General features: G+C 46.5%; 5 protein-coding genes across 8 annotated transcripts; 3 read left to right on the top strand and 2 right to left on the bottom strand.

Annotated features, from left to right (window-relative positions):
* Positions 1–104: 104 nt before the first annotated feature.
* Positions 105–2,931, top strand: LOC120642800 (ubiquinol oxidase 4, chloroplastic/chromoplastic-like). The gene is made up of 9 exons (XM_039919397.1): positions 105–430; positions 530–713; positions 842–935; positions 1,052–1,167; positions 1,364–1,472; positions 1,570–1,638; positions 1,975–2,046; positions 2,135–2,182; positions 2,532–2,931. Exons 1-9 carry the CDS (start codon positions 288–290, stop codon positions 2,729–2,731), a joined length of 1,035 nt encoding a protein of 344 aa, XP_039775331.1. The 5' UTR covers positions 105–287; the 3' UTR covers positions 2,732–2,931.
* A 215-nt stretch (positions 2,932–3,146) lies between these two features.
* On the bottom strand, positions 3,147–7,049 carry LOC120642801 (uncharacterized protein At5g50100, chloroplastic-like). Its single transcript, XM_039919398.1, has 8 exons — positions 6,780–7,049; positions 6,182–6,312; positions 5,377–5,484; positions 4,717–4,773; positions 4,013–4,078; positions 3,756–3,816; positions 3,545–3,588; positions 3,147–3,435 (listed from the first exon to the last, which is right to left on the bottom strand). The coding sequence occupies exons 1-8, from the start codon at positions 6,907–6,909 to the stop codon at positions 3,400–3,402; spliced, it is 633 nt and encodes a 210-aa protein (XP_039775332.1). The 5' UTR covers positions 6,910–7,049; the 3' UTR covers positions 3,147–3,399.
* A 2,422-nt stretch (positions 7,050–9,471) lies between these two features.
* On the top strand, positions 9,472–12,058 carry LOC120642799 (phosphatidylinositol 4-kinase gamma 5-like). The gene is made up of 2 exons (XM_039919395.1): positions 9,472–9,697; positions 9,871–12,058. The coding sequence occupies exon 2, from the start codon at positions 9,972–9,974 to the stop codon at positions 11,841–11,843; it is 1,872 nt and encodes a 623-aa protein (XP_039775329.1). The 5' UTR covers positions 9,472–9,697; positions 9,871–9,971; the 3' UTR covers positions 11,844–12,058.
* Positions 12,059–15,782: 3,724 nt separating this feature from the next.
* LOC120642798 (F-box/kelch-repeat protein At5g15710-like) lies at positions 15,783–17,603 on the bottom strand. Its single transcript, XM_039919394.1, has one exon. It carries the CDS (start codon positions 17,417–17,419, stop codon positions 16,148–16,150), a length of 1,272 nt encoding a protein of 423 aa, XP_039775328.1. The 5' UTR covers positions 17,420–17,603; the 3' UTR covers positions 15,783–16,147.
* Positions 17,604–18,454: 851 nt separating this feature from the next.
* On the top strand, positions 18,455–21,532 carry LOC120642797 (plant cysteine oxidase 3). Of its 4 annotated transcripts, none has more exons than XM_039919390.1 (6): positions 18,455–18,786; positions 18,993–19,153; positions 19,686–19,833; positions 20,095–20,295; positions 21,016–21,137; positions 21,222–21,532. In XM_039919390.1, the coding sequence occupies exons 1-6, from the start codon at positions 18,630–18,632 to the stop codon at positions 21,234–21,236; spliced, it is 804 nt and encodes a 267-aa protein (XP_039775324.1). In that variant the 5' UTR covers positions 18,455–18,629; the 3' UTR covers positions 21,237–21,532. The 4 variants fall into 4 exon arrangements, with proteins under 4 accessions (XP_039775324.1, XP_039775327.1, XP_039775325.1 ...); XM_039919393.1 differs by having other exon boundaries at positions 18,468–18,786; positions 21,019–21,137; positions 21,231–21,532; XM_039919391.1 differs by having other exon boundaries at positions 18,468–18,786; positions 21,019–21,137.
* Positions 21,533–25,898: the final 4,366 nt, after the last annotated feature.

Genomic DNA, 25,898 nt, shown 5'->3' with positions numbered 1-25,898 from the left:
CCCCCGCAGCCACCGTGACGCGCGCCTCCTCCGTGGAGCCGCGGCTGCCGCCAGCCAGCAAACAGCCGGTTCCTTCCGCCGTGCGCGTCGCGACAAAGCACGGGAAACAGCGGCCGGCACCGCGAATATACCCAAGCCCGGCCACTCCCCGTCTCCCTCCCTCCCCTTCCGCGCCGCTCGCTGCCGTGCCGCGCCGCGCCGTCCCGCACTCCCGCGCCGCACGGCTCACATCCCCATTTCCACTCCCCCGAACCTCCCAAAACCCACACGGGCTCGCAGGCGCCAGCATGGCGGTGGCCTCCGCCTCGCCCCTCCCGGCGGCGTTGTCCGCCAAGCCCGGCCCCGCCCGCTCGCCGCCGCCGCGGCCCGCTCCCGGCTTCCTCCCGCTCCGCGCCGGTGCAGCCCCGCGCCTCGGCCCCGTCGCCTCGTGGTAACCGCGCCGACCCCGCCGCGATCTGATTCGATCCTCCTTCCTCGTGCTAGTGTTCGTTTGCTGCAACCCCCGGCTTGGGCTTGTGCTGTTGTGCAGGAGGAGGAGCTCCCGCGCGGAGGCGATAAAGACGCAGCGGGAGAAGCAGCAGACGGAGGCGCCCGTCGAGGAGTCCTTCCGCGCGAGGGAGGCCGCGCCGCTGGACGGAGCGGACGACCCGATGGTTCCCTCGGACGAGAGCTGGGCGGTCAAGCTCGAGCAGTCGGTCAACATCTTCCTCACGGTAATACAAGTAGCACCCACCCAAATTTCCAGCATAATTCAGCTCCCCTCTCAAAATCACTGCAATCCTGGTTCCGATGTTGTATATCCATACATCTCAGATGGTTTTGAATGCTCTTCGTTCTGCAGGAGTCGGTGATCATGGTACTTGATGGTGTTTACCGGGATCGGAACTACGCCAGATTTTTTGTGCTGGAGACGATTGCTAGGGTGCCGTATTTTGGTGAGGGCTCCGTTTTGTATGCTTGCAATGGCCTGAAGGTTCCCTATAAGTTTCGCAGCGTTGATTTTTACGGCATCATTGCAGTGCTTGTTTTAAGTCTGCTTGGTTGTCAACAGCATTTATATCGGTGCTTCACATGTATGAAACCTTTGGCTGGTGGAGGAGAGCTGATTATATAAAGGTTCACTTTGCTGAAAGCTGGAATGAGTTCCATCACCTCCTAATCATGGAGGTATGCCTCCAACTTTCCTTTGCAATAGTAAATTTCATGTGCCTAAGAGCTTCAATTTTGTGTTGTGTGAAAGTTCTAGTGTGCCTTCCTTTTGTTCTATTTGTTTGTGTATTCTGTTTTTCTATACTAATTGTCAGGTTCTTTCTATAAATGAGTTCATCCTACTTATCATTAAGCCCTTGTTGCCTCATATCAGGAATTGGGTGGCAACGCGTTATGGATTGATCGTTTCCTTGCTCGGTTCATGGCATTTTTTTACTACTTCATGACTGTTGGGATGTACATGCTGAGCCCAAGAATGGCATGTAAGAACTCTTAACCAATTTTGAAACAAAAGCCTGTTCTCTATTACCATATTCATTTCAGATGATATAATGCTTGTACCCATGCATCAAAATACAGATCATTTTTCTGAATGTGTGGAGAGGCATGCGTATTCAACTTATGACAAGTTTCTAAAGCTCCATGAAGGTAATACTGCTTTAATGAGCTTTTTGTACGATCTTCTGGTCATGGAACATGGACACATGGTATTATATTTTCGTTCATGTGAAGCAGTGAGGGGCAAATCGTTTCGATTTTGAGCCATCACCCTTCTACCTAGTTACCCTAAAATCATTTCTACCCATTACAACAACATAGCCTTTTTTCCCAAGCAATTCCTCTTATTCAAACAATTTATGGCTTAATGGCTTCTTTTTTTTTAAAAGACCTATGTCAGATCCACCTTGTAATTAGAAAAGCTGCCAAATCATTTTGCCTGCAGTTCCAATTTGATAATGTAAACTATATGTTTCCTTTCAACAGAGGAGTTGAAAAGACTACCAGCTCCAGAGGCAGCTCTAAACTATTACCTGAACGAGGACCTTTATTTATTTGGTAAGCCCTTTCATGGGCCTGTCTTTCTTAATGCATTCATCATTTATTGATATCTGTGCTAATTGCTTATACTGTTTTGTCCTCTCAGATGAGTTTCAGACAGCAAGAGTTCCATGTTCAAGAAGGCCTAAAATAGGTAAATTTGTCATTCTCAATTTGTCCCCCTCTACAGCTGTATTTCCCTTGTTTCTTTTTATTTACATTTCAGAAGGTTGGAAGAGTTCCATGTTAGCTGTACTTTGTGAAATTAGTCTCACTACTCTATCTAATAGGATTACAAATTCATTTTAAAAGTCTTGGTTACCACCTGTTAGTGAGACAGACATAATTTAGGGTCCATAATCTCAATTTTGATCCTTGTTTACTGGATTAGGGTCGTCTGGTTTGAATTATTTGTACAGCATTAACAAGATATTTGGGTTGGCCCATCTATTTCGCTGCCAAAGACTATGCAAGTGCTCATTGTTTCCCATATTCCATTTCAGATAACTTGTATGATGTATTTGTCAATATACGAGACGATGAGGCAGAGCACTGCAAGACTATGAAGGCCTGTCAAACGCATGGAAATCTTCGCTCTCCTCACTCAACACAGAACTGCTCAGAAGCTGATACGGAATGTGTAATACCCGAGAATGATTGTGAAGGTATCGTGGATTGTGTGAAAAAGTCGCTTACAAAGTAAAGGCCGAGAACTGTATCTTTTGTGTTTTCACTCATTATAGTATACAAAATTTTGATGATATTCATTTTGCTTTTTTCTTTTCCCCTTATAAAATTAGGAAATAGTCGTCCTACAGTTATTTTTTTTAATTCTGTGCCATATATTACAGAAGTCAGTGTAGATGCAATATCCAACACAATCAAATGTCTTACGTTTGAAAAGATGCCAAAGCTACCTTTCCGACTTGATGAACTAATCATCACAAGCAAGGGAATAAGATGTCAATTCAAGCCGAATCGCTTGTTGTGATGTCAATGTGATTTTAAATCGCTGCAATCTTGTTGCATCGTAAACTCAAGAGCACAATGTCCAAAAGGCATCGTAAATGACTCCCATGATCAGGAGGCACGGTCCATCCCTCACCAGACGCCAGAGGTGAAGATAAAAACGAGAACAGTCCATGGAACTTTTCACCGTAAAATGGCATTTACAGTGTCTTTTCCATCGAATGGTTACAGTGTACAGTTGCATCATTATTTACTTCAACAAACTGTTGTATAAGCCGTCCTCGATTCATTTCATATCACTGCGATTATCTTTAGCGTTAAGATTATCGGTGTATGTGCCTATCTAAGCATAGCTATTAGCTAGAACCGAGCAATGTAGCAGGTCGACCAACAATTTCAGGCTCACATCTTGCATACTTTGTCATCTTTACATTCGCCCTGCGGAGGAACAAAGAGGTCAGCAAACTGAAGCCGCTGATATGTGCATTCACGCAGCCAGCATGATTGGCAGAGGAAACGATGAGTCATGACTAGAGGGCCAACTTACTGCAGCTTTTCGGGATGCCATAATCTCTTCTAGCGGAGGTCGACCTGCCATAGTAGGACAAAATAATGACCAATTTTGTTCAAGAAAATGCAAAAAGTTCAGTACACTTTATTTGCAGTTAATTTCATTAAAATGGCTTTGATCATACAACCACAACAGCTGGAAAAACATTGTCACAAATTAACCATGTGTTTTTTCTTACTGGTTATACCTGTAATTTGCATACGGTATTTTGCCCACACACCATATACTGCATTTGCCATGGTAGCTACCTGCAGAGTATTAGAAGAAGATGAATAAAAGAAGTATAAATGTCATGCAAAGATAAAACTTATGTTATGTAATTTGGGGAAAAAAATTCTACTAGACTGCTACTAGAATATAAAAATCGAGCAGCTCAACGGTAATCCTCTGAAATGAAGGAAACAAGATGATCCTATGTTCTGCTCTCTGTAAGTGTGAACTTACAGGTTCATACTTAGTAACAGCATAAACCCATCCAAGTCCTACTTCCTCGTACAGTCTTCTAAACGCCTGCAATTATGATGCAACAAATATTAGCATAAAGCATTATTGATGCTCAGATTAAATATGGCGAAATTCTGCAGAGGCCCATAAGAACAGCCTTTTATTTTGTTTAGTATTACACTTGTACTTTTCTCGGTTGGCGCAATAATTTGGAAATATTTTTTTCTAGATTGGGACAAATTAATTCTTTAAGATAAGGTCAGATTTAACTTCAACGGAAAATTAGTTAGCACATGATTCGCTACAGTTAGCACAATTACTGTAACAGTCTATGACTACAAGCTCTGCGTGAAAGATTGCATTGGACTTGATCAAGTAATTTTTAGTACCTGAGTTTTAACATTAAAGATAACAATCTTGGTGTTTTAACATGGTATAAACTCATCAACAAGGACAAAAGCTTGCATTTACATACCAACACAGAGAATTTAAGTGACCACAGGAGGAGAAACAGATGTATTACAGGACTGTGGTAGTGAAACTTCTACTCATTTATTAATTTCAGGTCTAATTCATGCCTTTCATTAGCTGCAGAATATTTCCATTTTATAATCCTAGTTATCCGTCAGCAAGCTGGTAGCCTCTGTTTCTGGAAAAGGACAATCCCACAAAACTTCAAGACATAAATAATATTAATGTCCTACCTCAACATCTGTGACGATAGTTCCATCTGAAAGAATGGCATGTATTCTCCCCATGGCCTGAAAAGCATAAAATAAATTGATTGAGAAAAGATAAACAAAAGCACATGATACATTGAAGAGTTGCGCTCCTATACTCTCCGAGAAACTAAATTACAGGAACCAAGCAATATTTTGTAATACATCAGACTATCAACGTGCTTTAATACTGGTTTCCACTTTTTGAGCAAGCATAGAAGCACGGAAATTAACGTGATAAGCACCATCAGGAATTTACAAACATAAATAGTTGAAGTATCAGAAGTTCAGAACAGCAGTTCCTGGTACAAAATGGCTGCCAGAAAAACTTCAGAAGCACGGACTTATGCAAGGACAGGAAAGGTCAAAATCCAATGTTTTTCAGTGGGCGTTGAGAATTTTTGCAGTCTTCAGTGCATGCCAAAAATTGCTAGAGATTTCCGTGGTGTGTGCCATGCCAAGCAACTCATTAGTTTTGCACCATAGCATTTAGGAAACCAAACATGAGATGATAAATTTCATTCATGAGAAAGCATAAACTAAGGAAACACACACACACACACACACACACACACACACACACACACACACACACACACACACACACACACACACACACAAAGTGTAAATTGGAGTCATACGCACAGTTTCATAATCAAGTCCCTGATTGTCATTTGGAGAGTAATCTTCCGAGCTTATGTCAACGAATTTTATTGCTCCATAGGATTTATTTCTTTCTCTCAGCATGTTTACCTGTACAAAACATGAGTATAAGTACAAGCAAATTTAGTTGCTGCTAGCCTGCAATCTGTATCAACACGATGGTAGTCTATTGTTTTGGCCATAACTAACATCATAAGTGAAGAAAATCTATCCAAATAACTCAAAATAAGTCAACGTATCTGAATTGCATGATATAGTGCTGCACATAAGCACATGCTCATAGCATAGCTAATGCTGGTGAGAGGGTCCTAAAATGTTAAGGTTCCTGGTTCTGAGTTCCATGGTCTTTATTGAATGTCCCTGAAGACATGAGTTTCAGGTATCTCAGCTGAAATTCTTAAATATAAGGTAAAGCATATATCTGGTGAAATTTCTGAGAGAAGAAATTAAAAATCATGTGAGGAACTTATCATAAAATTTCTACCAAGGTATACAAACTGACAGGATAAGGCATTTTAGAACACAAATGTCACATGATTTCACACAGGAATAAATGTACCGCAGGGGTTGGTTAATTTGTTCTCTCCAATTATCGGTGAGCTCATAGCTGCCTACCCCCAACAATTGATTAGGCACCCACTAATCATCTCTCTGGTGAAGGTACTCATAAAGAAAACAGGACGAACATATCACTACATTCAGAATATTTTAGACACCATTGATTGTGCTGTGGCATAACATAGAAAAAATATCCCAGGAACCATTTGTTGCAACTTGTGCGTCATACCTCACGCATACAGAGTGGGCAATCACCATCGTAGAGCATCTTGATCCTCCAATTTTTAGATGAGTTGTCTCCATCCTTCAGGTCCGATGTAGGAGCTACTTTCACGTCGGAGTGAACTTGGCATCTGCCAACTGAGGTTCAATTCATGTTTAATAATCTGATCAACAGTATAAAAGCATAGACCTGATAATAGTTTTTTTTTTTTTGGTATGGGGGAACAAAAAATGGAATAGTTTCATAGGCTTCATCAACCCTCAACATACTACTCATTAGAGTTCCTATCAGAATCACTTTGCACGCATGATCTCCCAACGATCAGATAATGTGTCAGAGCGCGCGAGATCAAGCAACACAGCATCACAAACAAGCAGCTCTCCTCGCCAAAATTAAAAAAAAAAGCAACACCAACAACCTACTGCTACTTCGAAGACTTGATCACAACACGATTAATGCGTAAGCACGAGTGCACGACTCACCAATCCCCGGCCCCCTAGATCACAATTCATGAGTAAGCACGAGTGAACGACCCCCCAATCTCCTCTCATCGCTAATGCCTAATAACGAAACCAGGGTAAGGAGATTTGTAGATTGCTCTTACCATTCAGCGCGGCGCGGCGGGAGGCGCCGAGAGCCGCGGCGTCCCACCGCCCCGGTGTCAGGACACTTGACGCGGCACGCGGGCGCGCGCGGGGCAGCGCCGCCCCCAGGCGGGCCAGCGAGCTCGCCATCGACCTCTCTCTGTCTCCGGTGAGCGGGCGGCGAGCGAGGAGGTTTCGGGGGCGCAGCAGTGGCCTCCGATTGAAATGGGGGTTGGTTCCTGGCCGCCCTCGCTCCACCGCGGCCTCTCTCCGCGCCGCTAGTTTTCCCTCGCTTTTCCTCCTCTTTCCCCCCCCCCCCCCCCCCCCCCCCCCCCTCAGAAGCTACAGGCTACAGCAAGTACTGCTGTGCAACTTGTAAATGGACCGACAAATGTTTAGAGCAAGTACTGCTGTGCAACTTGGAGATGGAAGGAAAGCATCCTTTTGGCAGTCCTCTTGGCTACTTGGCCAAGCACCGATGGATATTTTTCCGGATCTGTTTAGGTTGGCATGGAGAAAGAACAGAGTTGTCAAAGATGAGTTAGTAAATCAGTGTTGGACGAGAGGGCTGTGGCGCATGAGCACGGTGGAGGAAATGGCCGACTTTGTCAAACTTTGGGCTCTCCAATGAACCTGACCAAATATTTTGGAAATGGACTTCGGATGGTCAGTACACCTCTAAATCAGCCTACAGAGCACACTTCAATGGGTCTTTTTGCACATTCAATGCCACTGCTATTTGGAAAGCTGAAACTGAGGGGAAGCACAAGTTTTTTGCTTGGTTACTTGTGCAATCCAAGATTCTAACAGCCTATAAGCTAATGGCTAGGAATTGGCCTTGCAATCCGGTTTGTGCCCTTTGTGATCAAGAACCTGAGACAGCTAACCACTTGATTTTGCATTGCTCTTTTGCAAGGGAGGTTTGGCACAGAGTCAGCTCGTGGTCAGGAGAACTACTACTGCAACCTTCTATTGGCACGAGTCTGGAGGACTGGTGGAATGACTCTCTTGCTGGCCTTTCAAAAGAGGATAGGAGATCCAAGGCGGCAATCCTCATCTACAGTGCTTGGAATATTTGGAAAGCAAGAAATCGTCAAGTTTTTGACCATACTTTGCTCACACCGCCACAAGTTCTGCTTGAGATCAAGAAAGAGATTGCCCTACGTAAGAGGGCAAGAGGAGAGGAGTCATCTTAGTTTTTTATGTTAATTTCAGCTACTGTGCCTTTTGAGTCTTTCTGTTTTCTTATGTAATAAACATGTACTGAACTTTGCTTGCTTCTATTCTTAAATGATATAGCAGAGCTCCTGCTGTTTACTTCAAAAAAAAATATAATGTAATCATCATTTGTTACAAAACCATCTTATTTGGTTCTACTGCCTTGTTTGGTCGAACTTGAAAACACTCGATTACTCGAGGCTTAGGCTTATAAGTCCCTCGTACATCGACACATCTAACTTATGGGTATGGTCGTATGGACGCACAAACATGAACGCTACAGTGATTTTCCTTTAAAAAACATGGCCACTACGTGTCATCATCGCATATACACAGGAGGGGAAAAACTACATTGCAACACCAGAGCAAACACGTTATACGTTGCAACTGCCGGAAACGTCAACATGGGAACATGCACGTCATACGTTGCATGGGCATGAGGAGAAGTTGCACGAGCTCTCTTCTCTTCCTCTGAGACGAGATCACCACCTCCACCTGACGAAAAAAAAAAGAGCGTCCCGTAAGGCTTTCTCCAACCATTCCCCCCATCCAACTCCCCCCAAACGTACTATTTACTATATTTTACTACCTCCCTCCAAAAGATTCCTCCCCTATAACTCCTTCTCTCCAACCATTCCCCCATATCTATTCCCCTATATACTATCACTCATTAACTAACTATTTATTTAACATTTTTGAATTTAAAAAAAATCATACAGTATTTGTACTGTCATAATACGCATTATTATCATGTTACGGGGCTCAAACGGGATTAATATCGCAAAGAAACGGTGTGATTAGAGATATAGGGGGAGTTTCAACTCCCCCCATATACAGAAGGGGTTGTGGGGGGAGCCGTTGGAGGGCTTCCTCCCCCCAAAGCTCCCCCTACGCGGGGGGAGGGGGGCACTGTTGGAGGTCGCCTAATTAGCAGCAAAAGCCGCCTAGCAAAAATGGCCGGCCGCGAAAAAATGGGGCCCACATGGCTGGCGGCCCCCACGTCGTCCAGTCACGGCGGCCCAATCGCTCTTATCCAGATCACCGTCTACCAGAGGGCCGCTACTCCGACGGCCCAGCCGCTCCCCCCTATCCACCATCCGACGGCGGGCACGCCCCTTCCAGACCTTTCCGCGCGGTGGAAAACGCGGCCCCGATTTCCCCTCCCGTCCAGGCCTCGGAAATCCTTCGGATCATCGGGGCCGTCCGTATGGCGATCGGACGGGCGGCCCACGTTGCGGGCACGGCCTGCCAATCCGGTGCGCCCGCAGGGACGTGCGAGCACGGGCCCCGCCGTCATGATGCTCGTCCTGATTTACCTTTTGCGAAGAACCCCTCCCACGTTTCTCGTTTTAGGGGGAAGCCGAGTGGGCCTCTGATTGGCTGGTTCTGAACTCCGGCCGCCCCAGGGTGCAGCTACATTCGAATACGGTAAGATGAAGGGTCTTTATGGAAAATTCTGTTTTGGTGTTTCTTTGGATGATGAGATAGAAAACCAACCGAAACCCTGCGGTATTCGCCGGGCAGCGGGTGCGGAGTTGCAAGGGAGAGAGGTCAGGACTCCGGGGGAGCAGGCGCAGATGGAATGAGGAACCGGGCTCTGCTCCGCCGTCAGCCTGCCGCCGCGCCGTCCCGGCTCCCCGGCCGTCGATCTCCGCGCCACGGCCGACCCCAGTGGCTGTCCCCCACGCCCCCTTCTCCACGGACACCTTACCACCGCATGGTGAGTGCCGAGATTCGAATTGCAGTCTCTCCTTGGATCAGTTTGAATTCTTGCTTTTCCATGGTCCGGCCGGTCGGATTCACGGTGAGTTCGTAGGGAAGTTCTGATTTTTTGGTGTTTGGTCGAGGGATTCAGTGCAAAGATTGGGGCCTTTTTGGTGGTTGGTTTTGCAGGCGTGATCCGATGATAGCAACAAGAGCGCGCCTTCCCCTCTCCCTGACGGCGTCGTCCACCCCGCACGGCGCGCGCACCAAGAAGAGGAGGAAAGGAAGCCATGTCCCCCAACCTGGACAGCGCCATCAAGAGCCAGGTGCCGGCGCTGCTCCTGAGGCGCCTTTTCGGCACGTCCCGGCGGGATGAGGCGAAGCAGCTGTCGCGCTCTCCGGCGCCGGCGCCTGTGGGGAGGCGCCGGGTGTTCGTGCAGACGGAGACCGGATGCGTGCTCGGCATGGACCTGGACCGCGGGGACAACGCGCACACCGTCAAGCGCCGGCTGCAGCTCGCACTCAACGTGCCCACCGGCGAGACCTCCCTCACCTTCGGCGACCGCGTCCTGGAGAACGACCTATCCTTCATACGGCCCGACTCGCCGCTGCTGCTCACCCGGAACAGCATCAACCGGAGCTGCTCCACCCCGTGTCTCTGCCCTGTCTCCAAGGACTTTGAGCAAAAAGATTGCAGTGGCCTAGTTGAGATGCTCGGGTGCTCCAGCAGCTGTGACCGGGTGAAGCGCCTTGTCGACGACGTGGTGACTGCCATCAGGAACGGTATGGATCATGTCCCCATTAGCAGTGGCCTTGGTGGCTCATACTACTTCAGGAATGTCTCTGGCGACAGGGTTGCCATTGTTAAGCCGACAGATGAGGAGCCTTTTGCACCGAACAATCCCAAGGGCTTTGTCGGGAGGGCGCTTGGTCAGCCAGGACTGAAGAAATCTGTGCGAGTAGGAGAGACAGGATTCAGGGAGGTTGCAGCATACCTGTTGGACCATGAGAATTTTGCCAATGTACCTGCCACTGCTCTGGTGAAGATTACACACTCCATTTTCAACATAAACTGTCCAGTAAATGGTGGAAGTCCGGCACCAGCTCATGACCAGAAGCAGCAAGTTAACAGCAAGATTGCTTCATTCCAGCAGTTCATCGCCCATGACTTTGACGCCAGTGACCATGGCACATCAAGCTTCCCTGTTGCTGCTGTTCATAGGATCGGCATACTAGATATCCGAATTTTCAACACCGACAGGCATGCCGGTAACGTGTTGGTGAGGAAGCTCAATGGTGGCACAGGTCGCTTCGGATGCCAGACAGAGCTGTTCCCAATTGATCATGGTATGTGCTTGCCAGAGAATCTGGAGGACCCTTACTTCGAGTGGATACATTGGGCACATGCATCGATTCCATTTTCTGAGGAAGAGCTCGAGTACATCAGAAATCTTGATCCAGGGAAGGATGTGATGATGCTGCGCAGAGAACTTCCAATGATACGTGAGGCCTGCTTACGTGTCCTAGTCCTATGCACAATCTTCCTTAAGGAGGCTGCAGCATTAGGACTTTGCTTGGCAGAGATAGGTGAGATGATGACACGGGAGTTCAGAGGGATGGAGGAGGAACCAAGCCAGCTAGAGGTTGTGTGTATGGAGGCCAGGAAGAGAGTAGCAGAGTGGGAGCCATTCTCTGCTACAGCTGCACAAGAGGATGATGCTGATTTCCAGTTCTCAATGGATATGTTAGGAGAATACAATGATGTAATTCGTTCGCCAAGGTTCAATGGCTCAGGTTTCAAAGGGTCTAGTTGCAGAAGTCCTCTGTCTAAGCTCGTTGAGAGTGTTGAAGAGGGAAATGATGGCCATGAAGATCAAAATGAGTCTGATGAAGTTTTTTATACTGGATGGAATACACCCAATGTTCCTAGCAAAGTTATAGGTCAGAATGGCAATGCTACAAAAAGTGCCATGAACAGGAGTGCGGATGAACAACTTCCATCAAGTATGTGTTTTGTGAAGCTGTCAGATATGAGTGCAGATGAGTGGAATGTCTTCCTTCAAAAGTTCCAGGAACTGCTGAAAGAAGCACTGCACGAGCGCGCAAGGGCAGCAGCAGGTCAAAGAATGAAGCAGCGGCTGGGCACTTCATGCAAGTTTTGAGTAGGGCAATAGAACATCCGAGGAGAAAAATATGTACTACTACTTGTACTGCTTGCGTATGGAGTGAGTACAGTGTGAAGATATCATAATATGAAGCACCTTCAACCTTGTACAAAGATCTAGGTTACAACTGTGTTATCGCCATAAATTAACAGGTTAATTAATGGGCCGCGAGTGAGTTGGGCTTCATGAAGAAATTAAAAGAGGCTTACGAATCGGCTCCTGCGTGAGCGTTTGGGTCATGTGGGCCATGTATCTTTAGATTTAGTTCAGTTTGAGCTAGAGATAGAGTCCGATATGGACACGTTAGTTTAGATTGTTGTCCAAGTCTCCGGACTATAAATATGTACTCTATGATATTTGTCAAAGAAGAACGTCATCACGTTTTGCAAACAACAACTCTCGGCGCACCGCCACTCCTAATTCTAGGGTTTCGTCCAAGTAAGCGTCATGCTGCCCTGATCGCTTGCGATCAGGGCAGCGTTGTTCTTGCTTTTACCTTGGTATTACTCGTACTGAAGCATTTTTTATGACGAGTAGTGCTAGTTATTCTGATTTTCGTAGCATGATTTCTAGTAGATTCATCGTGCTTTTGTTGCTTATCATCTACGAACATCATGTCATCTCTGCGCGATCATGTTTTAATCTTATACTAATTCTCGTTGCATGGAATTAGTCACGTAGAGGTGACACTCTGCTCCTTTTTTATCTAGTAGATCTAATCTGTTATGGTTAGTTCTTATACTTAAGAATTGGCGTAATATCTGCTAGTTTAGTCCTTGCAAACGGGTTGGACGATCCGGCGACGTATTATATGCTTTGCCTTGATCTTAATAGGGATTGATTCGGGAATCGGCTTTTGCTTGTTCTTAGTCCTCTTTTCTGGTCAAGGTTCGGTTATCTTTTACGCTCGTTAGGCCTAACTACGTGTAAGATGTTCCGATCTAGCAGTGAAACTTTTACCGTCGTGGATTAGATTAGCTAGATTTAATTGAAGCAGTTTTTGCAGTTATTTGCTTTATCCATTACCATCTGGATATGCAGATCCAATCTGACACCGGGATTCGATCGGCTCTTTAAAGCCGATGCAAGAGTCGTCCCGGGGAGCCGACCACGGCTCGGACTAATGTTTACACGTGTCTGTGTTTGTAGGCAAATCGTCAAAGGCACGTTCGCACCCTCCTGATCGGGTATAGATCAGGTGGCACGCCCTACATCTCCGAAAGCGACGGCGTGTGCCAGGATCTAGGCCGTTGACCGAGGGACCGGTGCCAGCCAGCGCCCCGGCAGCCTCCCGGCTCCTTGTGTTGCCTGTCACTACTCGCCGGTGGGTTTTGACCGACAACAAACTGTTATGTCCATCAGGTAGATAGGACCACAATGATATGTAGTGATGCGTGTGAAGAACTGCTACGCATGTTTATTAACTATGTTTAAGAAGGGAAATGCTTAATAATAAATGCTTGTCAGCCTGTGTATACTGGGTTGATGTTAGATACTTCAGCTTTAGTGTGCAATTTCTTAGTTGTTGCTGAAAATTCTTTGTAGTCTGTGATGTGACCTGTGAGCAGTGTAAATATTGCACATTTTATGTAAAGAATAATGCTTACCTGGTGTTGAATATCTTGGTTGTGTGCTTGTTTGCTTTGGTCTTGGTCTCCAAGATTCTTCAAGGCATGTATATTAGAGGTTGAAACTGTTTAGGAGCAGTTAAATAACATGAGCTCTTCTCACCTGCAGCTGCAGGCTGCAGCTTCAAAAACCGGAAATAAACAAAAATTAGATGTAGTTAGATTATGTCAGCCTTCCTTATTTTCCAGTGAGAAAGATAACTTCAATTGCTGCTGCTGTGACAAGAAGAGTAGTCATTAGTCATCAGGTGCACGAGTGGGAAGAAGAATCATGCAAATGGGTGGGAGGGAATCATCACCATAGATTCACATATAACAATATGCAGTTTTGACTGATTTGAGAGCATAAACGACATGGTTTTGGACAACATCAACCGGTAGACATAATAAGGCATGAGACAACTAAGTATAATCCACCAATAAGATGGCGTTGATACATGAATGACTTTTGACCTTGAATATTATTTAACTTAAGTAGATTTTGGAAAATACAAAACAAATTCCTACATTTCTGCAACCATTATGGTTTGTCATAACTTTAGCATTATCAACCCTCGAGAACAGTTTCTTTATGCATAGTTGTGTAAGTTACAAACTCCATAAGATAATCATCAGATTCACTGTTGTTAGAAACTTACAGTTCCTTGCCATTGCATGCATTTCAAAATCTCCCCTACAGCATGCTATTTCTATTTGGTTGGAGGATGCTCCACCTTTCCTCAATTCAGTTCATGCTTACGCAAACATGTAACCCTGTTACATTAATATAAATCAAAGCTCTTGTTTGAAAAAGAGAGAAATCCACTGCAGATAGTGTTGCCAACAAGCTGTTCATAATTTTTCCTAGCAAAGGGAATATCAGAACTAAATTCCAAGGAACAGAATTTAAATACCAGGTAACAGAATAACATGATCTGAATAATGGCACCAGTGTCGAGTCTTATGTGTCTTCAGTCTTCAAAAGCAAACAGGTTGTGGTTTCATATTTTAGCAAATAAATCATCAATTCATTTACATAACTTCGCCTATCATATGCAATAAGTAATTTTCTACAATGTATTTTTCAGCTCTATCTTGGCAGTTGGCACCATAACACAGGAACTGAATTACATAACCCGCAAGATTTCTTTACTACAATATACTTTTATCTCTATCTCTGTACCATAACACAGGAAGTCGGGAACTGAAAACATAACCTCTAAGGTTTGTCATGATATACAGCATTGAAGTGAAGTACCTTGTGTAGGAAGTTCTGTCTAATGTTGCAAGGACTACAAATCACATCCAAGATTCAACCTCCAGAACATTCACATCAGCTTGTATCATCAGAAGCCTTGGTCCAGCATATCACTCATTGAACAATATAGCCAAACACCAAAGTAACTATACATTGGATTGATCAAATTCTTGCCAAATCAATTTCATTTCTTAGTTGACACTACCTCCAATTTTTATATGCTTTACTGTAGTTTTTCCATGTCAACCTCACAGAGCTACCTACACTTATGGACTCAAAAGGCCACTATGCACTGATATAACTTGTTCGTTTCTACATTATGAAATTGTATTACATTGTATTTGTTAGGACCCTGCAGTTTACAAATAGCTCCAATCACTATTGCATAAATGGGGATCGTGCTCTGCGCCTGGGAGTTAGGTGATCATACTCCAGGAAATTGCAGCTTGTATACATTGGCCGTTACTTAGTATTTACTTTGAGTTGCTGATTTCTTGCTCCCGTTAGATTTTGGTTGTTCTCAGGCAGAATGAAACATGAATCTTATCAAGGAGTTCCATATATTCATTGTGCAAAACTCGTAGCTAATTAAAAACACAGCCTAAGTAAGAATGCTCACTGAAATAATGCTGAAACCTATACAAAATTCAGACAACTATACACCATCTACGGCACATACAACACCAACCCAAACAAGTGAATCTTTAGCTTCAATTAATCTTTCAGAATGACCTAATTTACCAGTAAACCGTACAAAATAAGCTGCATCTATAAACAGATCAACGATACACAACCGAAATACCATGTCATTGTGCACATCTCAAATAATTGAACTTGTAAACCTAACCTCGCTGTGCTACCAAAAAGGTGGCATAAACTATAAGAAAGTAGATACTGGTGAGCAATAGTTGTAAGAGATTATGAGCTATAGAAATCCAGTTTGCAGAAGAATAAAATGCAATTTCACAACAGAGGTGTAATGAGCTCCTTGGAAAACAATGGAAACAGATACAATTTGATGGTATTCGAATGGCAGCATACAGATATCATAAGAAACAATGCACAAACCAATTGAGTGGAGAAATGTCATCTCAGATCCATTGAAATTGTACGAACAAAGAACTCCATGCTTTTTATTTCAGGTACGGAATGATTTACAAGAAACTCATTGCTAACTAAAAGGAATTGAACCAGCGGACATCCATTTGTGGCAAAATGGCGACACTCTTTATGATGTAATCCAGAACTGCCTGGCATAACTGCTGTGGTAAAAAAATTCTTCAGTGGCATTATTTGTAAATATTGGTTGCTCAACTGTTCATCTCGTCGCCTGACGCATCTGATGTCCATGATTCAATAGGGCATCTCACAGGCACCTCGATTTGAGCCACAGAAGCATTTGATCTCAAACTACAATGCAGTTCATATTACCATACTCAATATATCGATGTGTCAAACCTTGGCTCGTAAAAGCAGACCTGGCTATTGCACAGCTGGCTAGCACAACCAGCGATCCACGACCAAACCTTCTTATCAACATCATACAGAAGACCCTTGCCCTGATTCCATGATGTGAAACATATCAAGTTATCCTGCCCAAAGCACTCGAACCTCTCAGCCGACAACCTCAGCAGAGCCCTAAAGTACCTGGGCGGCATTCTGCTTATCTCCACCCAAACTGTTCTACCATGATCCAGCTCCCAGATCCTCATACTCTGAATTGTGCTATAGAGCCCAATTCGCCCAACCAAGAACAACCTTGTGCGAGCTCCAGCCACCAGATAACCATCCAGCAGGGACCGTGGGAACTTGGCAGGTATATGCTCCCAACGCCCAGCATCCACTCTATACATCATCAGTCCCAGCGGCGAGAGCGTCTCCAGGTACAACCTAGAGTCACAGAATGCCATCTTTGATGAGCACAGGTTCACCGCAGGCATCATCTGGTGCACCGACCATTTATCCTCCTTGGAGTCATAGACCTCAGTGGGGAGCATCTTGTCCCCATACACATCACTGGCGGCGATTACCTTGAACGACCGGCGGCTCTTGTCGACAGTGAGCACAAGCTGCCGCTGCTGGTTGCAATGCATGTCCGGGAGCACCCGCCAGGCCTGCGCGAGCGGGTTGCAGATGACCGTGCGGAAAGTAGCGCCGTCGAAGCCGGAGAAGCAGACGAGCCCTCCCGAGGATCCGACGAGCCAGAGGTCCCAGGGCGGGAGGAAGCCGAAGGGGAGCTTGTAGCGGGCGTGCAGGGGGACGCTGAGCACGCTGCAGTGCGGCGCAGAGTGGGAGCCGCCGCCCCTGGAGAAGGTGAGGAGGCAGGGCCCGTGGGAGGGCACCGCGGCGTGCGCGGCGAGGAAGGCCGGGTCGTGGAGAATGGCCTCCCATCGGCGGGAGACGGGGCGGAGGCGGAAGAGGAGGAAGGGCGGCACGCGGGCGAGCACCTCGAGGAGGAGGTCGTCGGGGAGCCCCGCCCAGACGGTGGCGTCCATCGGGACGTCCGCGTGGTGGTGGAGGAGCGAGGCCGCGGCGCCGGCGCCTGCGCCGCCGCCCGCGACGGCGGAGGAGGGGGACTTGCACTTGGGGAACGCGGGCGGCGCGGCGGTGTCCTCGTCGAGCCCCCGCGGCTTGGTGCTGCGGATCGCCTTGGGCGGCCGCGACGGGCTCGTGGGCCGCGCGGCGCGCGCTGGCGCCGCCGCGTCCATGGCGGGCGACACGGGCGCGAGATCGGGGGGCCGGATTCGAGGGGAAATCTCGAAATCTGGAGGGGATTTTGAAGAGGCAGGCAGCGGCGCCCGAGCTGACGCTCCTCTTTTTGGACGGAGTCGGCGCCCACTCGGAGGTCGGAGCGCAATGCGAAGCAGGGATGGGGGAGGACGGCCAGCGCAGCGCCGCGCGGTGCTCAGGGTCAAACACGGTGGGGTTGGAGAGCGGACTCGGTTGCTTTCGGGTGGCTGCCTGGTTCGTTCGGCCACGGCTGGTAGCTTGGTGCGCCGGTTGTCCGGCTCGGCCTCACGGCCTGGATTAGGCAGCAAGCGGCTGACATTTCGTTTCACTGGCTAAAAGAACCATCAACCAGGTACGTTGGAGATAACTACTCCAGCGAAGGGACTGATACACAGCTGCGTAGAGTGATGTATATACATAGCGAAACTATTTGCTATAAATTTGAAGTTTGCTGAATGATAAGGGCAAGTTTAGTGATCCCGCCAACAGCGGGCTACAAGCCCGGAGTGAGGTGGCGCATGTGGTGGTGGATCCCGCGGAGTTTTAATGTCCAGCAACTTTGGCAGCCAATAGCAGCAGCGGTAGGAGCTCTCCGCCGGCGCCAACCGGGCGTATTGCCAGACGCCCGCCTCCCTCACTCTCCTCGTTTCTCTCATCCACGTCAGTATCCGCCCGCTCCCAGCCTACCACTAAACTTGCTCTAAATATGCGTCCAATGCTATACTACCACCAATTTTAAAATTCAATTTGATTTGTATCGGATCTAAATTTGGATTCATTGTGCATGTGGCGGACAAATCGAGCGCAAGCTATTAGCAAGAGAAGTAAAATTATATATCACAATTTTTTCAACATATCACAACTCCAATCGTGAACGAAACCGCAAACGACCATAGATGTGTGTGCGCATAATCATTTACGATTATTGCGTTTTGAAAAAAAATAAAATTTGAAGTTTAAACGAACGACTGCATTAATCCAGTTTTGTGTACGAGGTTTTTCATCCTGAACCTGCCTTGTGAACATCGAAGATCGAACCCGGCTACTCGAACCCAATATCGCTTCCCCTGACATCACCCCTTCTCTGCCCTCGCCGGCTCGCCGGCCTCGCCGCGCCGCTACCCATACATCCAGACGCTATCCGCGCAGGAGGAAGAGAGGACTGCGGCCTCCCCTGAAACCGTCCCGATGGCGTGGGGCGTGCCCCCGCGGCCGCCGTCGTCTAAGGTGCAGGCCCTCTACGAGCTCTGCAAGCGCACGTTCCCTTCCCCATCCGCCGCCGGCGCCGGCGCCTCGCCTTCTCCCCCGCTCGCCGACGCCGTCCGCAGCATCTCCTCGCTCATGGGTAACGCCCTCCTACCCGCTGCTAATTTCGACCCGTTCCCCTTCCTACCCCTGCGCTGTGGCCTGTGGGCGTGCTGCGATTCGCTAATGGCCAGGCCCAGGCTGGCGCAATTTTTTATCCTTTTTCATTATGCTACTGCGATAAAAAAGTGGATTATCATTGTCACATGCTTTGTCTTATGATGGGATGGTGTGTGTGATGTTCAGACACAATCACTCCTGCGGATGTTGGGCTCAGAGATGATAATGTTGAGGACGACAGGGGGCATGGATTTTTTGAGTCCAACTTCCTCAAGAGTTCAGCAAGGGTGGCCCGATGGGCGCAGCCTATCACCTACCTTCATATCTACGAATGCGACGCTTTCTCTGTGAGTTCACATGTTAACCTCAATTGAACAAATTTACCACCAAAACCGTGCTAACTGCAACCACTACTGCAGAACTTGTAAACTTTATCTGACTTGTTGTGTAACCCCACTTGATTGTATAGCCTAACAATCACATTGGCAGGTATAGTGTTTCTTATGAACCCATCAGGTCTGATCTGGTGTTCTGCTGTCTGCTGGTTGCAATTCCAAGAGTTTTTCTTTTCTTGCCCCAATATTTTTCTTCTAGTTACAGTACATTTCCATCTCGGTCTTCCTCTGTGCTTCAATAGTTATATTTGTCGATTACTTGTTTGGTACCATTAAAATTCGTAGTTGCTATAATTGATCACTACTCACCAGTCACTGCTGTGGTTCCATAGTTCAACTTTGACAGACTATCCTAGAAAGCTTTCCATGCATGTTTTAGTCTTGCTTAACTGCACTTCTCTTTTACCAGAACTAAAATGCAAATGTTACTTATAGCTCTTAGTGGTTGTTAACCCATCTACTTAATTTCCTATACATTTTGCAGATTGGAATATTCTGCTTACCAACTTCAGCCGTCATTCCTCTGCATGATCATCCAGGAATGACTGTATTGAGCAAAATCCTTTACGGTTCCATGCATGTGAAATCATACGATTGGATAGAGCCTACTGTCCTAGCAAGTAGCCAGCCAGGTTATTATCCTGCTTTCTTTATGAATTCTTTTCCTCTTTTATTCATTATTATGAGTTATTAATACTCCGGTGCAGAACTCTAGCCTTCTTTAGGAGATAAAACATTTCTTATGCATTCAGCCAACTGTATCATGCACGAGTGTTAGGTGACAGATCATTTTAAAGGGCTATTTCCTCCAGCTTCTGTGGTTTTTTCAGAGCTTGATCTTGTAAAAAAGATATAATTGGTCACTGAATGATTGTTTTGGTTCTGACATACAGCAAGACTAGCCAAGTTACATATGGATGATGTTCGAACTGCCCCGTGTCCAACCTCCGTTTTGTATCCCCAAAGTGGTGGGAATTTGCACTGCTTTACTTCAGTATCTTCATGTGCTGTTCTTGATGTCCTCGCCCCACCATATTGCGAAGATGCTGGTCGGATCTGCACATATTTTCATGATTATCCATTTTCTAGCCTTTGTAAGTGAAACCCCTCCCTATCCTCATATTGTATGTTTGTTCTTATGAAAAGTTCATTGCTATGGGGTTTTCTTTTGCTGGTTGGAGTGTAGAGTGTACGAATTGTGGACAACAGATTGCCATTGGGGACCAGGGTCTTGGCATCAGACTGGTGTATTGATACGGTTGTGTGTGCCTATGGTTGGTGTGTATATGTAAAAAGAGAGGCTTCCTTTTTTAGATAATGAAAAGAGAGGCTTCCTAAAAATTTTGAACTAATAGATAGAATTCAAAACTGTTGAAGGGACTATTCTCTGAGCTTTCTATCTCTAATTTAGCAAACTTGATTGGCAAAGCAATATTATTGCCTCGTGCTAGGGTTTGGTTGGTGCTGACTGCTGCTGTTTCTGTGGACTCCTGGAATATGCTGGACCCAAAAGACATTCAGTCCATTTATATAGCAACAAATACAGTAGTCTACCATTTTCAGAAATGGCCCTCATTGCATACGAACCATATTCATGATCTGTTGAAGTACACTGTTATTAGTATTTCCACTAGTATTTTAGGTACTTTATATAGATGTTGTCTCTTGTTTTGTCAATTTATTCCTAATTCGGGAAAACCATGTTCATGAAGATGTTTTATTTGTCTTCTGGACATCTTGTAATTGCCTTTAGCTTCAGTAGTGTTTTGTCCACAGCGTGTTTGGTTTCTGATGGTCATTTGGTGTTCCAACAGCAGCAGCAGCTGGACTCGCAAAGGTACCTGGCAACCCAGATAATTACGCATGGCTGGAGGCCATAAACTCTCCAGTTAATATTTACATGCGCACTGGCATGTATACCGGTCCACCTGTACAGGTAAAGCCAAAAATTTACATAGCAGTTGCCAAAGAATGTGATTGAACAGAATTCCTGATGAAATTAACATTATATTTTTGGTAGGAACTTCAGACATAAGAAATCCAAGATGAACCAGATCATCAGGCAGTGTATGACTTCATAGTGCACTTCAAATGTAACGCCTTAAGTGTTCTATTTTCATGGTTAGCCTTTCCCCTTTGTTCTCCTTTGTTCAAGAAGCTGTTGTGCTTCAGTGAAGAGATGAGTTTTCACAGTAGCTTCTCTCAGTCAGTTTACTAGTGAGGGGTTCAGGTTCAGTGGCCAGAGCAGCTGAGCAGAGATTGTAGCTTTACTTATGTTGTGCAACACTGGTATGATTTTGAATGCAAAATTTTGCTACTGGTGTTGCTGCATTGCTGTCTCAATTTACTGGTACTGCAGTGTCGTGTGAACTGGGCATGTACGTGCACGGCCATGGCATGTGCACAAGCCATCGGAATTTACGTCTGCCAAGCGCCCAAGTTTGCCGGCTTTCCCACGGCCAAGAGTCGACGCCACGTATTTCCTGCCCCGAATTGCTAGTTTATCCAAGGAAGAAGCGCATGGTGCCCGGCCGGCCGGAGCTCGACCGCATCCAGCGGAAGGAAAACTCTTGGCAAGACACGCCACACGTCGCGTCCTCCGGTCGATGTGGCTAAAACCGGCGAGGCCCTCACATTGGCTATCGCCGCGACGGCGACGTGCCGGCGCCCGCCGCTGCAGCCAGAAATAGCCACCGTCTCACCTCACGTAGAAAAACCACAGCCTTGCCTCATGTCCGTTGCAGCAGCAGCAAACGTTGTGTTCTTCCGATCCTGACGATGTCAGGGCCTCAACAGATTCAGGCATTATGTAGCAATGTTTTTTTGTTTCAGTTCATTGAAACTAGATGTCTCTGAATGGAAATCGCTTGGTGGAGTAGGCAAGCATAATAAAACGACCTGCACATCTACTTGAAATTCATCAGGAAACATTACAGAAATGAAGGAAGTATAAACAAAATGGAAGAGTAACCTTCTTCTTTACCCTCATGTATGAGCTTTCAAAATACCTGGTGAATTTCCAGTAATAGTCAAGAGCTCATCGACCATGCATGAAAAATGTTTTTTTTTTTGTGGTGGTGGTTTGGGGGTGGGGGGGGGGCGAGTTAAGTGTTCTGATGTGTTTGTGGATGGTTAAGGGTCCTCTGCACATGGTATATACTTTTCTAACATATATTCCAGATCAATTTTGCATGTAAGCACCATAACACTGTGCTGCTGTTGCAGTCAAAAGAAGTGATGAACTATGATAGACTCGGTTCACAAATCACAAGGGTACATCATACATCACTTCACATTGATAGGATGTATGATGTCCACAACCACTAAGGGAGGGCGTACTTATTAATCTTTTGTTAGAGAAAAAAGTTTCATTTTTGTTAGAAATGTTTATTTTGCTATTTTTGTCCCATTAAAATGTTGAAAACTGAATCATGCGGAGTTCGCTTGTTCTGTTCTTTTGGAGCTCCTTTAGTCAGTATAGCTGGTGCTCTGCATTTTTATTAGAACAAGAGGAAGTAGTAAAAGAATGTCCTGACCTAAGGGTACAATAGTTAAGCTGATATGGCCCCAGTGTAAGCATCAATCATTTATCCTTGAAAAATACAAGTGACTAGGTAGGACAATTAATGTTCTTTTTTTCAAAAAAAGAAAGAAAGACAGGTTCTCGAAGAAACCATAAACTGAGAAGTGAGCACAACTCGACAATTGTCATCTTCACTGGTCGATGCCTAAAAATAAGCAGGCCCCAATTGGGCAAGCGCCGCCACGTGCCATAGCCAGTGACACGCCAACGCAACGCATCTCTAAACATACCAGACCCAAAAATAACCACCATCTCACGTATAAAACTACCAGAATCACCTGGCATCAGCCACCACCACCACAGTAGCAACCAAACGAGAAAACTGCAGCAAAAGGCACCGGAAATAGCTCCCACGACAATGGCTCGTGCTCTCGCGCTGATCGTGATCCTCCTCGCCGCCGTGGCCGTGGCGCCGCTCGCCGAGGCGGCCTCCAGCTCCTCCTCATCGAGCTCGGAGGCGCCAAGCGAGTCGGCGTCAGCACCCAGCCCGTCCGATGCTCCCGCAGATGCGCCAAGCGCCACCAGCTCGTCCGACGGATCGAGTTCTGACGCGTAGGAGACCAAGGCGTGAAATGGAGTCTTGACATGATCCATTGCAGCAGCAACAACAAACTTTGTCTTTTTAATTGTTTATTTCCTGTATTGTGATTGATAATCTTATGATGTGCAATCTTTCTTTTTGTATGTTCAGTTTTTCATCCCTGTGGAATAATAAAATGTGTTTCTAACTCAAGCTTTGCTACAATTATATGTTGTTATTAATTATACGTGTGTTGCGGTGGCCAATAGTACTACACTTTCTTGTTTAATTTGCAACTGGAACTTCGAAGTATCTGTGTAAGTGCAGTACCAATCAAAGACAGGAAAGGAAACACAAACTTGAAATGGGTGCTGACGGTGGGTGAGTACCGCCAGCAGGGATTCTGGGGAACCCCCGTTTAGAGATTCGGCCAGGGGTGTAACACGCAGCGAGAGCTCCCTCGTGTGAAAGGTGAGATAGTGGTTTTTAGACAGGTTCAGACCGCATAAAGGCGTAACACCCTACATCCTGTGTTATTGGAATTAGATGGTTGTTCTTGTTCTCCGATTTCGGATCCCTTTGCATGTCCTGGGCCTTTGTTATTTATAGACTACAAACATTTCTACGAATATCCCCTTTTCTGGTGTGAACGCCCCCCGCCGGATGCGGGCGCCGTCCTCCAACTTGTTCTGCTCTTTGTCAGTTGTGCGATCATTGGGTCGGGCCCACCGCGACGGGCCTCGGGGCAACCCGGGAGGTCCCAGGGTGCGTCCTAAGGCGTTGCGGGGCGCCCCGGGGTGATCTTATCTGTCCTGGAGGGCCCACACCCCGCCCCGGGGTGACCCTAGTCAACCTAGGGAAGGCGGCCTGGGTCAGGTCGGAGCTACCGTGATGGGACAGGCGATAAATGGAGGCGGGCCCCAGCCACCGTATATTTACCCTGTGATGGGACGCGGCTCAGGGATAAGCCCCCCCTAGCCGGTTCTCCGCTGCCTGAGCGCATGGCCCCTCCATAATCATGATGTTTTTACGGGGAAGCCGCGCCCTCTCTTGGGCCCCGCGCCGGCCCTGGCAGTACGGCGCGGTAAACTTTGGGATTCCCCGTCCGGTAACAAACCTTTCTACCGGGCGAGTGTCTTCGTCGGGAAGGAAAGGAACCTCCATGGGCCGCCCATATCGGCCCGAGCCCTGTCCAGCCCGGGCTGGCGCGGGTTCCAAGGAACGCAGCACGCCCGGTCCATTCAGGCCGTCGTCAGGGGCGGACAGGCTGCTCGCCGCCTAGCCGCACGTTTATCCGAGGGAGTGGGGCCTCCCGTCCCCACTACGCTGACAGGTGCATTTGCAACCTTGAAGAACATTCAGTCTCTCAAGTACGAGAAAAGATCACTGAAGAGATCAAAACCTCTACATAAAAGAGAAGTTGCAGAGTTGATTCAAGACTTGCTGTTGCTGAGTTGTCATTCTCTTAATCTGCATAATGTAATCCGTTTCTCTTTTTTCCGTGTTTCTCCTGCGCCTTTTTGGTGTGGAGACAGTTTCAGTCTTTCAGACTTTTCTTTGTATTCTTCAGGTTCTGTATGACTTTCTTACCTTCTTAACCAACACTTGAACTGGGATATCAAAGGTCAAAGTAATAACCTTGTCTCCGGTTTTAAACAACCATGTTCTTCATGTAAACCACAAATAATAACAGTGTATTACCAACTTGCAAAACAGAAGATTAGAGAGGGTGATGCCTGATGAGTCCCAGCTGCCTGACAATGCTGTCCACTCGAAGCATCTCACAATGCATGCGCAACTGTTTTCCAGGCTCAAGTTTTTCTCTTTCTGGGGGCTAATTTTGTTTTTGTTTTTGTTTTGCCACTGCCATGATAACGGAAATATTTATTTGCTATTTTGTTCATTAAAAAGTTGAAAACAAAATCATGCGGAGTTCGCTTGTTCAGTTCTTTTTGGAGTTCCTTTTATTTAGTCAGTATAGCTGGTGCTGTGCATTTTTATTAGAACAGGAGGAAGTAGTAAAAGAATATCCCAACCTAAGGGTACAACAGTTAAGCTGATATGGCTCCCAGTGTAAGCTTCAATCCTTTATTCTTGCAAAAATACAAATGACTAGGTAGGACAATGTTCCTTTTCTTTTTTAAAAAAAAAGACAGTATTCTCGAAAAAACCATAAACTGAGAAGTGAGCACAACTCGACAAATGTCATCTTCATTGGTCGATGCCTAAAAATAAGCAGGTCCCCATTTGGGCAAGCGCCGCTACGTGCCATAGCCAGTGACATGCCAACGCAACGCATCTCTAAACATACCAGACCCAAAAATAACCACGGTCACACGTATAAAACCACTAGAATCAGCCACCACCACAGAGCAGCAACCAAACAAGAACACCACAACAACAAAGGCACTGCAAATAATAGCCCCCACGACAATGGCCCGTGCTCTCGCGCTGATCGTGATCCTCATTGTCGCCGTGGCCGTGGCGCCGCTCGCCGTGGCGGCGTCCAGCTCCTCCTCATCGAGCTCGGAGGCGCCAAGCGAGTCAGCGTCAGCGCCCAGCCCCTCCGATGCTCCCGCAGATGCGCCAAGCGC

The sequence above is a fragment of the Panicum virgatum genome, chromosome 7K (genome assembly GCF_016808335.1).
Source record: "Panicum virgatum strain AP13 chromosome 7K, P.virgatum_v5, whole genome shotgun sequence".
Lineage (NCBI taxonomy): Eukaryota > Viridiplantae > Streptophyta > Magnoliopsida > Poales > Poaceae > Panicum > Panicum virgatum.
This window is presented reverse-complemented; position numbering and strand designations above follow the sequence as displayed.